The sequence below is a fragment of the Rhinopithecus bieti genome, unplaced genomic scaffold (genome assembly GCF_001698545.2).
Source record: "Rhinopithecus bieti isolate Rb0 unplaced genomic scaffold, ASM169854v2 scaffold_2827, whole genome shotgun sequence".
Taxonomy (NCBI): Eukaryota; Metazoa; Chordata; class Mammalia; order Primates; family Cercopithecidae; genus Rhinopithecus; species Rhinopithecus bieti.
In genome coordinates this window covers 1,135,409-1,149,563 of record NW_016804135.1, presented here as the reverse complement: position 1 = coordinate 1,149,563, position 14,155 = coordinate 1,135,409, and the positions used below count along the sequence as shown (strand labels likewise).

The 14,155-nt window shown below is 31.1% G+C and overlaps 1 protein-coding gene across 3 annotated transcripts in view; it reads right to left on the bottom strand.

Moving 5' to 3' along the window:
• Window positions 1-11,512: 11,512 nt before the first annotated feature.
• Window positions 11,513-14,155, bottom strand: part of GULP1 (GULP PTB domain containing engulfment adaptor 1) — a 330,664-nt gene continuing 328,021 nt past the window's right edge. For all 3 annotated transcript variants that reach the window (XM_017865431.1, XM_017865414.1, XM_017865424.1), the window contains one exon: window positions 11,513-12,641. In XM_017865431.1, coding sequence (XP_017720920.1) covers window positions 12,570-12,641 — 72 coding nt within the window. In that variant the 3' untranslated portion in view covers window positions 11,513-12,569. The remainder of the gene's footprint in view (window positions 12,642-14,155) is intronic.

Sequence of the window (14,155 nt, the reverse complement as noted above, 5' to 3'; positions counted from 1 at the left end):
TTTTCTTTACCACAAGATCAGTAATGCCCCAGTTAGAGACAGCTTTTTACTTGGTGTAGAGCTTCCTTGGAGGAGAATAGCAATAACTCAGAATGAATTTGTAGCGTGAGTGAGAAATAAACTTCGTTGTTAGCCTCTAGTACATGGGAGTCATTTGTTGACACAGGGTATCCTTGCCTGACCTTGCCTCAAGTAGTTTCCTCAACATAATCAACAGGTAGAATTCACTGTGACCTAAATTAAAAGGACTTTCCATGACCCTTATATTGATTCCTCCTGAGTTGTTCAAGTACGAAAATCTGATATCCCCAACTTAATTAAAATCTTTTTGAGGGTAAATATAATGTGTTAAATTTATAGTTTCATATTTCCCTGCACAAATAAAATTGATCTACTTAAAATATTTATGTGGCATCTGCTGTGAATGAATAAAATTTCATTCATTTACTTTTAGCAGCTTTACTTTTTTCGTTTTTAATCTATGACCACACAATGGTATATAAATGCCATTTTCTCTACATGGCTTTAAGCATATTAAGTACCATATCTATTTACTTAACTTCCCAAGGTGCTTGGAAGACAGTAAACTACTTTTGAATTGAAATAGACAGAATCTTTGGAATAGGATTGTAAAATATCATTTTGTAATGTTTTGTAACTTTAAAAAATCTAGTATGTCTATGGACTTCCTATAAAATTAATGCCTACTCAATTCTGATTTGATTATTACCACTTCCATATATCTGAATCTACATTTCTCTTCTAGGTTTTAGACCAAACAGGCTTTTCTTCTAGTGGTGGGCCTAAAGAAAAATAGGCATTTCTCCAGTTAATTTTCTTATTCTTGTAGCTATATTTTAAAAAATATCTTGAGTTCCATCTTAATAAAAAATCTTTAATCAGTAAACATTTAGGTTATCTCTCAAGTAGCTGGTAATATTTATACAATAAACTTTGAGAAATTTCAGAACAATTTTAGATTTACAGAAAAATCACAGATACTACAGAGATCCCATATACCACACACATCTTCCCCTATTATTAAAATCTTACATTTTTTAGTGTACTTGCTACAATTAATGAACTAATACTGATGCATTATCATTATTGACAAAAGTCTATAAATTATTGAGATTTCCTTAATTTTGCCTAATTTCCTTATCCTGTTCCAGGATTCCATCAGTATGTCATATTACATTTAGTAATCATATCTTCTTAGGATCCTCTTTGCTGTGACAGTTTCTTAGACTAACCTTGATTTTAATGGCTTTGACGATTTTCAGTAGTACTAGACAGCTTTCTTGCAGGATGTTCTTCTGTTGAGATGTGTCTGATCCTTTTTTTTTCTTATCATTAGCCTGGATTTATGGGTATTGGAGAGGAAGTCCGCAGAAGTAAAGTGTCATTTCATCATATCATATGAAGAGCGTGTACTATCACTATGACTGATAGTTTATCAGGCTTCTCCACTGCAAAGCTAATTTTTTCTCCCCTTAGCGTTGTACTCTTTTCACATTGTATTGGAATTGTCTACACATAGTCCATGCTTAAGGAGTGATGAGTCATGCTTTACCACATTGATGGCAAAGTATCACATAAATTATTTGGAAATTTTCTGTATGGAGTTGTATCTTTTCTCCTCAATTTATTCAACCTCTTCTTCACCAATATGACTCATGGATTATTATTTTAAAACTTGGGTGATAAACCAATACTACCATGTTTGTTGTTCAGATTGTTCCATCTTTAGACAATGGAAAGTTTCTCAGTTGACTCTTGTGTTTCTTTGACATATCCTCATCATCGTATCATTTCTTCTGTTTCTTTTTTTAAACCATCTCTTATTTTCAGATGCTACATGATGCTCCAAACTCATCTCATATATTTCCTTCCCAAAACCTAGAAACAGCCTATTTTCCAAAGAGCAGATTTGTTTCTTTTTTTTCTGATCACCACGAGTGAGAGTTCCTGTTGCTCCACATCCTCACCAGCAATTTTCAGCATTTTGAATTTTAACAAAATATTATTATAAAACATGCAAGTTTTAATTAAGAAAGGACTAATATCATTAAGAATAGCCAATGTCCTAACATTTTATGTTTTTTCTTCTGAGATTTGTTAATCCAAGTAAGTTGCCTCAAAGTCAATTTCAGAACATTTTAACATTCATTACAATGATAAACTCAACACATTATTATCACTGTACTTGAATGTAATTTTTACTATAAAAAAAGTGAAAACCAAAGTTACGACTAGTAAAGGAATTGTGTTAGCATACAGTATCTATAGGTTTTAAAACAAATTTAACACAGAACATAATTCACAGTCTATCACATGATCAGCACAATAAAATTCACATTTGGCTAAATTTTAAATCTCAGTAGAGAAATCTATTGTCCATTAAATTTAATAATAATAGTACCATGTATTTTACAATTATTTATAATTTACAGAACATTTGTATTCATTGGTTATTAATATGACAATAACATTGATATTAATAATTTTAAAATTTTAAATAAATATTTTTCCTATGTATATTTTTTGAGGTGGAGTTTCACTCTTGTTTCCCAGGCTGGAGTGCAATGGTGTGATCTTGGCTCACCAGAACCTCCACCTCCTGGGTTCAAGCGATTCTCCTGCCTCAGCCTCCTGAATAGCTGGGATTACAGGCATGCACCACTAAGCCTGGCTAATTATCTACTTAAATAAATGTTACCTTTTATTTCTTAGCATAAGAATTTTAAAAACAATTTGATTTTCTTATTTTCATCTGTCAAAAGTGTTTGATTTTCTATAAAGTAATGTGGAATATTAGAGAAACAGAACTATTTATTTCAATAGGAAAATGTCTACACATTGTGGATTTCAGGTTATTCACCTGAAAAATTGTTTATGCTGCAAGTTTGCATCTATAGGCATGAAAATCACAATATGGGTAATCAGAAGGTTCTGTTAAATAATTTACATCATTTTATATACATTGTGAAAACTCGAGGGGGAGCAGGATAGTAAATCCCTTCATCATAGGACAAACAGATTATTTTTCCTCCACAAAATTAACTCAGTGAAAGATAATGTATAAAGTTTCCTGGCATTAATAACCCATATATAGAGTCAAATTAGTAGGTGATCAAAAAGAGCATCCTTACATAAGTAAAATAATTTTTTAAAAGTATCATGTATAGAAAATTAGCTTTGTGTAGCATAAATATATATATATATAAATTAAGAAAGAGAATCATTTTGCAAATTTGTCTTCATAAAATAACACAAAATATGTTTAATGGAAACATATATATATAAACACACACACACACACACACACACACACATACAGGAAGAAAGAGAAAAAATACATGGAAACTAAAAAAAGTTGCATGTAAAGATCTCATTACAAATTAGTGAAAATATACATACTTCTTGTTCTTTAGGAAAATACTTTGTTAAACACACTGGTACTGGATTTATAACAATTAGTATGGTTAAGAAGTAGCATTAAAATAATAATTCTCAACCAAAGATTTTATGTCAACCTAAAATGTACCTTACTTTAGTTTTTGTTTGTGTCTTACATTTGAAGTTCATACAAATGCTTAAAAGATAGTGGCCTTATCTGACTTTCATCCTGAATTTGTCTATAGTATTGCTATAAATATTAAACAGAAACTTAGAAAAATCACACTTTTATATATTCCTAATTGCCTTGGCTCTAAGTCATATTAATTCACAATTATGAAGTATCAAAAAAGTTAAAACTAACTTATGAAAATGCCTGGACAATTATGTACTTTACAATAAGAAAAATGTTTCTGTATCATGACCTATGTATGCTGACATATATTCTACACAAAGAAAAGTTTTCATATTTTGTGAGCAAAATTCACTTAGGCAGAATAGATACATTCATCTGCAAACCCCAGCTTGATTAAATATATAACTGATGGTGCTTCCAACGGTCTTTCGTTTGAGACCCCGTATCTAAGAAAAATGTAATTATGAAATGCGGTTTAAATGTTTAAACTGTCTACTTTAAAACCACATTACTGTAGTTTGCTAATAACCCTTCTATATTATGCTGATCTGTAACTTTTAAAGCCACATTTTTAACTCAAGTAGTTGGCATAGCTTCTATTGCAATGAATTTATTCTGGGAAGTCTGACTGCCATGATTAGTGGTTTGACTCCAGTATTTCAAACATACTGCACTAAGTTCCCACTGATGTACTTGTGGTTTCACATATACCAAAGAATATTCTATGATGAGTGCTGGATGGAAAAGATTGTTCATCTGACAATAATCTTTCTAGCCACATAGACATACCACAATCTCTATCAGTAATCTTAAATTTTGGCAGTCATGGATAAACACTATTCTTGCCAATATATATTCATTATTTATACAATTCACCTTTGATGATTTTCCTTTAAGAATTGAAATTTTAAAGAATGTGTGTCTAAATTGTTTTCAGAATGAATGCTCCAACCTGTTTAAATATTTGACTTAGAGCAAATTCAAAATCACATTTCTAAAAACTTCAGTTCTGTGCATATACTTATGGAGAGAGAGAGGCTTCTCACTGGAAAGGGAGCATAGCCCCAGTGGAGAAGTAAGCAGGGTACAGACATTTCAATTGCCCCTTCAGAGTACGTGCAGTTGAAGCACTTAAAAGGATTAGTAAAGGACAATTACTTGTTTTTTCTTCCACTGTATACCCACTGGGGAGCATAGACTCCAGTTGGCACAAAAGGATCGCATCAGAAAAGTCTTTTAACATAAAGCGTCTGTCTTAAGTATTAAAAATGTGACTTCAGTTTCCCCTCACCATCACAGCTGACCTTTTCAAACAGAACTGAAGTTTCTCTCTGCTTTAAATTGCTCATTCTCATGAAGAACAATGATGAATTAATGCATTTATTTTAATCTTGGTTGGCCTTTCTTAGAGCAAGCACATTCCAAAATAAACTCTCTCGTTCTTTAATCCTAGTTACATTGTTTCATATTACTACCCAAAAATGAATTCATATAATATAATTTTCTCTAATTCCTTAAAGGAAGAATTCACTGGTATTTGACGCAAGTTAGTTATTTATATGAAATAAAAATACTATTTTATTGAACAGACTAATAAAAATCAAAATGGTAAAAGTTTTTTCTTTATTATTCCATTTGTTTTGTTTGTTGTTAGACAATTTTGTGCATAGCGTTTTGAACATTTTGTCTAATTTTCCTTTGATTTTCGAATTTTAGTCGGGGAACAGTGCGGGAAACAATCTGGTTTTGATGGAATCCCAAATTTTTGTGAGTGTGTGTGTTCTAAATAAACTCAACTAGGCCATATGACTCATGTGCTTTCCATGGTCTCATTGACTTTATTTTCTGTCTAGAAACTATTTAATAAATCTTATTTGATCAGAAGGATATTCTTTACTGCTTCTTTAACAAAACAAAGTTGAACTGTTTGTTAAGAAGAAAGTACTGTTTTAGGTTTCTTTCTTTTTGTAAATTATTTTCTAAAAAGTTGAAGAGTTTTGATCAATTTGCATAACATAATAAATACTTGAGCCCTTTGTGGTTTTCAGGGCCAGCTGTTTTCTCTAGCTTTAGCTCTATGATTAAGGATTAAGGGATGCAAAATGATGAGAAACGCACAGGGCAATGCTGCCTTTGGAAGACTTAACAGCATGCTGAGGACTTTTATATTCTCTGCATTTCCCTTCCCTTTACAGGTAAAACAAACAAGAAAACTACCAAAAAGGCCATTCAAAGAGTATAACTCAACATGTCAAAGGCAAGTTTTATTTGAATCTTTTCAAAAAAGTATTCTAATATTCATATTCACACACATTACAAAACCTAAGCACATACATGCAGGTTCCTGAGAAATCCCAGTATAGGACAACTTCTCTGTGAATCTAAATATTTCTATCCATGTGAGTACATGTAAGAATACTTGTGTTTTGGTGTTTCGATGTAGTATTATCTTGTATGTTTCAGCTTTGTTTTTTTTTTCCTTTTTTTTTTTGCTGCCATTGTCAAGGTTTAATATTTACTTGGAAAGAGGGGGAGCCTTGGAATTCTTTTGAGACATGCCTTATTCATCTTGAAGTCATCCTGAAAATGTGGCAGGCCATTAATACTTTTGCAGAGAAACACAGTCTCCATTTTTCCAGTGTAAATATATGCTGAGGTCTGTCTTTAAATGTGTACCTAGGAGTAAGGAAGGTTGAGAAAAAAGAGAATGATACTTTTGCCCTGCATTCAACTTTGATTGTTATGAAGAGAAATATTTTACATAAAATATGTCTACAATAAGGAGATTCAAAGGCTTGAACATTTTTGTGATCGCTCCTGTCCTTTTTTTCAAGACTATTATTATCTCTAATTCTGAGCCAGATACACTATTTACTTAGAAGCCATTGAGTCGATATTTATTTACAACTAGTAGGCAAGTTAAAGAATGTAAAATACATGATTCTTCTGATAATTTTTTTAAATCTTAGGTTTATTTGGGGGAATTTCTTCCTTTTTCTTTATGCCAAGAATGGCTAATGCTTGTGAATGTCAAGGGACATAAAACCCCATTACATGAATTTCCCAAAGTCAAAGAATGCTGAATTAATGCTGTAAGCAAAGCTGTGACATCAAAGCATAGAGTGTTACAATTTAGTTCACAGTTCCCTGTAGATCTGACTTTGTTCATTGTAAGTAATCTTTTAAAAGTTACTCAAAATTCAAGAGCTGTATGGTTTAGAAATTTAGAAACTCAAGTGATTCCAAGGAAGGAATATTTGTTTTCTAATTGCCATTGGTGGCTGGAAGTCATGAAACAGTAACCAGCTTATTTTAGCAATTTTCTGTTTAATTCCTTTTATGTAGAAAAGACAACAACTGCAGGCATTATGAGGGAACTAGGAGAGATTAAAGAGAAATCACTGTAGAAACAACTTTTCAGATAACTGCATCATTCTTAGTACTCCCTGCTCCGAAAATGGTTCAACTTGTCTGAAAAATGAAGGGGTCAAATATGTGCACACAGCCACTTTGCCAAGTGTGGGTAAGTTGATATCTATGAAGATTTATGAGTATCCCCTCACTACCTGTCTCCTCCATTCCCTGTACTGTCTAGCCTGACTCAAGTTTATTTTTCTTTAGTTAAAGCAGCTACTAAGAATAACATAAATAAAGAACTGAATAGTTAAATGGAGTATGTATGTATGTGAGAAAGGAGAGACAGATTAGTATTTAATTAAAATGTACCAAAATGTACCAAAATACTTCTGACACACAATTGCCTATTTACTTAATGATACTGATACTAAACAACTGATTTTGAAAAGTATATAAAAATAAAAATAGACACAAAATATTGGAAAATAATAACAATTTAAACTGGGTTCTAAAATTATATGATCTTTTCCAAGCATGGTCCAGCCATAAAATTATTTTATTTTTTCCCTTCAAAATGTAGCCAAGAAACAAACATCTATCTTTGCTTTCTCTGCAGGAAAGAACCAGTGTCTGGATTAGTTCCAAGCCATCCAGACAGCTATTTCAACTGGAACAAGTGACCTTTGGAACAGACTAGAACATAACAGCCTGGCCAGACAGAGGGGAGGGAGTAGGCAGTTGGGAAGGACCCCAACATGTTCTTCTGAAAGCTCATTTGAAATAAGAGGACAATAAAAAGTTAAGGACAGAAATATGAACTTAAAATATGTCAAACTAGTAAAAACTGTGTGACCACAATACAGCATTCAAGACAAGTTAGCGTTTTTAGCTGTCATTCTTTCATATACACTATATATATACATACATATATATACATATATATATATATATCTCCAACCCCGTGAGCATAGGCACTGTCCCTTAATTACATAACATTCATGTTTGAATCGTCATAGCTTCTTTGACACTAAGTAACCATTATTATTTTTTTTTCCCTCTATCAATTGGGCCAGACTTCCTTAGTCTATGATTCTATGGTGATTGTTAGACAAACTTCAATAATTACTAAGAGATTTACTTAGCAAATTATAGCTACAATAGAAGTTAAAATAACAATAAATATTTTATTGGAAATTAGATAATGGTTATCTTCTCCCAACATTTATTTGAAGGCATGCTGTTCTTTTCTAAGAGAACATAAAACATTTAAGTTCACATCATTAGTAAGAAGCATCTAAATAAATATGCAATCTTTTAATGAATGCTTTTGGACAAAGTGTTGTACTTGGTAACAAAGAGGAAGGATGTCAAGGCAATACTTCCTTCAAAATGGTTGAAAATGGAGAGCAAAGCTTTTAAAAAATGTTTTATTAAAATACAAAAAGAAAGATGTTTCTTAGACAATATCTTATTGATTTTACAAAATATACTATCATAAGTTGATTATGTCCAAGGTACTAAGAAAATAAGAGATTTCAGAGTGTTCTTTCATAGAGAACTTTGTTATTCCAGCAGGTACTGGAAAATATTTTTAAGAAGACAACTTCTATAGCTTCTAATCAGGCCTTCTTGAATGAAAACATAAACCTTTAAAAGTCTTAATGAATATTCCAAGGTATCTATAGAATTGCTTGAAAACTAGAAGATTTGGTTCAATGAACTTGGCCTGTAGATCTGAATGAATGCCAAAAATATAGCTAAGGTAAAGAAAATAAATTTTTACAAAATTTGTGTTACATAGTCTTGGTGGTACTATTAACTGACAAAAAACACAATATTAATGATACACAAATAAGAAATTTGGTTATTTCAATTTATCATGTAATGTCAGAAAAATGGAAAGTGAGCCTTTAAACTCAACTCCTTCTTAAGTATGCCATTAGAATTGGCATAGTATTGATTAGAAGCTAAGAAGTAGAGCAGAACAAAATGAATCCAGAGAAAGACAATACTGTCTGCTACTTACATAATATTCGTATTTCTTAAACTGTATTTTGAAAGCAAGAAAATACACCATGAATGATTTTAGGAGGTTGTGTTCTTGCTAGATTAAGAAAATCCCACTTGGAATTCTAGAGAAATTATGCTTTTGGGGAGGGAGTTTCATTAGTGGATTATCACGGACCTTAACAACAAAAGATCAAAACATGAAATAAACGTACAAGAATTAAAGTTTGTGTCAAATTTGTGAGATGGACATTAGAGGGGGGAGATTTTAAATATTTGTCTGAAGTTATGTAGGAAGAAGACACTTTCTGCATGAGACACACGGGTCCAAGGGCAATTCCAACTGTGACCATCACATTTATGAGCTCCCTAAAAAGGGTGTAGTTTAGGTGGAGTCTGAAATTCAGTTGTCAAAAATGACTCCAAGATTCTTCAAGTAATTTAACAGAGGATGAAGCCCAAAATCATGAGTAAATATTGAATCTGGAAGTATATGCGGAAACACTGGAATAGAAAACATAACAGCCAGTTTTTTCAGGGTTATGCTAAGTAACATAAAATGAATTAAAAAAATCAGTATTTAGAAATACAACATATTATCTATCAGAAATCCTACTGAAAATACATTCCCATAATATTATTCATTTTTTTTAGAAAATCCAAATCCAAATAAAAGAACAAAAGAGATGAAGAAAATTTTTGCCATTGGGCTATTCTGATAAACTTCACACTGGATGTCTGATAGCTGACATCAGGCAGTACGAGGTACCCAGACTTAAACATACTTAAATATAAGTGTTCCTGGGGAAGTTTTTGGTTCACACAGTGTTGTAATACATATTGGCTTTTATTTATTAACTTATATGCTTCTCATACTTTTACTTTATGACAATAAACTGACTGAAATCAGGGATCCTGTCAATTTAGCGCTACCTGCTAACACATGTTAGCAAACTTGCCTGATGTTTTCTTACCCCATAAAGTACATGTTATTCATATAAAGTGAGTAACAAATGAATTTTATGGAATGAATTGATGAATTGTTCCTTGGTGTTCAAAGGCTGTGCATGTGAGTCCTGTGTCCGTAAAATACTTAACATCATGTTTTAAATTGATTCAAAACTTCTTCATGATTGTACTCTTAGTCATAATCCACATCCTATTATCAAGTTCCACCTTTATAAAACTATCAGCCAAGACACGCTTTGCATTACTGCTAAGTTAAAAAAAAAGCCTCCAGTTATGAAATTGATATTTACATAATACAGTTTTTGCACCAGATGCTTCTGGTAAAAGGAAGCAAATCATGACCTCTCTCACCAGCAGGATCAGTCCACTGTTTTCACAACTGAATGATATTTGCTCATAAAGCTAAAATGTGTGTGGGCTGCAAGAAATGAAGTTAAAGGTAAAGCCCTTTATTTCTTCTTTGCCTTTCTCTCTGACTCTCTCCCTTTCTTTTAGCTCCATTTATGATCAAGAAAATCTGTTACATAATTAGCTTCAGAATGTGTCTATATTAATTACAGATTATTTAACAAATGAATTATGCAATTTAATTTATTTAAAATCATTTATTTTCAGGAAAACCAAACATATCATTGAGTTTACATAGAAATACAATTTTCAACCAGATCTTCATAAAAACGCACTGGAGAAATAAATGTTCATAATTAATGACCAATTATGTACTATTTCATCATGCCAGTAGCAGAGTTGATTACCATTAAAAATTGGTAAAGTAACAGATCTTAAATGTGCAAATACCATCTCAGTACTCTATTGTGTTACCATTGATAATAAATGGCCACTAAATATATACCTATTACATAAATCTTTTAAAGTACAATAAAATACAAATTCTATCTGTTAAAAAAAGCCACTTATATGGCTTCTAAACATCCTCATTATACAAATTCCAAAATACTATCTGACAAACAAAATTATAAAGACTCTTCTTTATGAAACATATATTGCCCTCTAATTAAGGTACAACTTAGCAAATAAAAGAAACTAAACAAGAAGGCCCATATATACCATATAACATTAAGGAAAAACAGACAAATATATATTGCATAAGCATATTTGATTTCTTTTCCTAGTGAAAATGTACCTTTAACACTTGAAGAAAATTCCCATGAGTAAATGATAAATCTATTTTTGAGGGTTACCCTAATTTAAGTCACATTTTCATTAATTTATTTACCTTATAATGTGATGAACCAAGTTAGAAATTTTGACCATAAATGTTTGCTTTACTGAGTACAAATTAGTCTGTTATGTAATGGGTAAAGGTATAGGAAACAAATATTTTTAAAAGTCTAGGTTCATCAGCACATCAAGAGTGAAATGCAGGAGAATTTTATTGTTCATGTTCAAGACTAAACTGAGCAGTAACGAGGTTTTTTTTTTTTTTTTTAATGAGATTTTGACTTTAACAAAACAAATACAAATTGAATTTACCAAATAATATTGATAATTCATATAGAATGGGCGTCACAGATTTTAAAGTATCAAAACCAATGGGGCATTACAAAATAAACTTTGGTGAAAAATATCTTCATCAAAGAAGAAAATATGAGAAGAGTAGTCCTTATGTAGTGAGAAGAAATNTTTTTTTTTTTTTTTTTAATGAGATTTTTGACTTTAACAAAACAAATACAAATTGAATTTACCAAATAATATTGATAATTCATATAGAATGGGCGTCACAGATTTTAAAGTATCAAAACCAATGGGGCATTACAAAATAAACTTTGGTGAAAAATATCTTCATCAAAGAAGAAAATATGAGAAGAGTAGTCCTTATGTAGTGAGAAGAAATATATTTGGTAAAGTAAAAATGGGTAATAGACACTGAATCTATAGCTAGCATATATTCCAAATGTTTTTTAGGGAATATCAAATCAGATGATGCTTAGATGTTATAGTAATATAACTTATCTCATTTGGAATGAAATTTAAAGTTTTTTTAATAAATAGCAAATTTTCATTTTTTCATTATCTTTATAAAACAAATTAAATATTTAGAGTATAACTGATCATAACTAACATCACCTTGCATTTACTAATAAATACTCTAAATACATTTGGTTTATTATTGGAATTTATATCCTTATAATTTTTCCTGCTAGAAATTAGTGATCTTGTGGCATTATGTTTAAAGTTTACATTTTCCCAGTGATGTGAACAGTATTTATACATAAAATGACATCTGTCTAATGAATAGTAACATGTTTGTTGGTTTGAAAACAGACCATGTTTAGTTTGGCATTGGCATATCTCTTCAGAATTTAAAGTTATCTTTAAGGTATGGCTTTTGGGAAATCATTAATAAACCAGCAATCTGGAAAATGAATACAAGTTTCAAGATGCTAACTAAATAGAACTCAGACACAAGGCAGGTATCTGTATATGTCTTTTGATTACAAATTCATATACAGTAAAAACAGAAAGGAACATAAAAGTATGATCTACTTTATAGTAAGTTGTTTATAAAATAAAAATTATAGATCAATAGTGAAGGTGAGGAAATTTAACTGAAAAAATGTTCAAAATATTAAAATATTCAAAAACATTGGCACATGAATAATACCTATCTTAAAGTAATAATAAATGACGTGTGTATAGAAACACATTTAACATGAATCAGGATTTCTTGTTCTTGATGTCAGCACCTACTGTCTAATGGGTCGAGACAAAATACTGTGCCTTCAAGAGTTAGTCCCATTTTGAACCCCTCCTGTAAAACAGAATAAAATCATTAATATCCAAAATGCTCACAGCAAAGTAAAATAAAATAAAATCAGTGAATAAAAAAGACTACGCACTGAAGTTGAAATATTCATGCTTTGACCAACTAATAATAACTATATGTCAAATGTTGACTTGTTGAATTTTTATATAGGTGTATAAGCACTGGTAGTTCTTTCAGACCCATTAACACTTTAATGTTTTAAATATATGTGAGGTTAGCATGCATGAGAGACAGAAGAAAATACATAAAATTAAGATACAGGTTTCTTTTTCAGAAAAGATTAGTTACTACATCATTCTATTGCAAATGAAATCTGTTAGCTTTAAAAATTATTATTAATTTAAATATTATTAAGATAGTTAGACTTCAAATTGATGAGAGGTTCAAGATATCCTGATGATTTTCACCTTTTCTTCCTGGTTAGCACTGACCAGAGCCTTCGTAAAATACTTCTTTGTGGAACATACAACTGCAGATTATTTTGCCATGGAGAAAACTTCCCCTACTAGCCTTGCTGTTGCTTGTAGCGGACTGGCTTCTTTGACTCCTACTCTCCCTTGCATATTTTAGAAGTTAAGTTGTCTTTGATTTATTGAGTGTAAGAACACAATTGCTATGAAAGTGTTTTTCCACCAAGATTTTGAGTTAAAAGTTAATGGCAAAGGAGTCTGTCCTTCTCCACTCCCATCTCTCTATTTTTTTAATTGCATAATATAATTGAACTGCGGGTCATCTCTTCTTACCACCTTTCCTCATTCCTACCCTTTCTTGTAAATCTCTACACATGGGCCTACAAAAAGATGAAAAGCACAGACTTGCACTGATTGATGAAAGTGGAGGTTACATTGTAAGTCTCCTTGTAGAAGCAAATGTGGTAGTGCTCTCTATATACTCTACCTTTTTTTCTTACTAACAGAACTGAAATGTTTCAGAAAGGTAACTTGTAATTTCCAGTGGCCATGTGACACATTATTGGCAAATAATATGCAGACAGCAGTGTATTCCTAAAGAAAAGAAAATGTCTCTTAAAGGTAACCATTGGTTTTCACCTCTGCTTTGGGTGTTTTATTCAATTAGACTGACTATATTTACTTGTATGTTAGCTAATTGTGTATCTTTTTGCATCTCCCCAAATTACTTTTATTTAGAATAGTTATGTAAATGTTCTTATCTTTCTCTAAATCCAGTGTAAACATCATCATATCGAGGAGGAAGGCAGTTACAAAGCTGTAAGCCATACTTTATTTGTTATTAATGTTCAAAGAATATTCTTCATTATGTTTACAGTACAGAGACTACTACTATATAGCAATATAGTGATGTAATCATTGTGAAAGTTTTTCAAAAGTCTTTCCAGTACTTGGAATACAATATTTATTTAGTTGAGTAAATATGCGAGTACTTTTCATTATTTTTTAAAATCTATTCTTATCACAAAATACATTTTGTCATATTTATTTATATTTCTCAAACAGCCAGCAAATACTTAGAAAATAAAT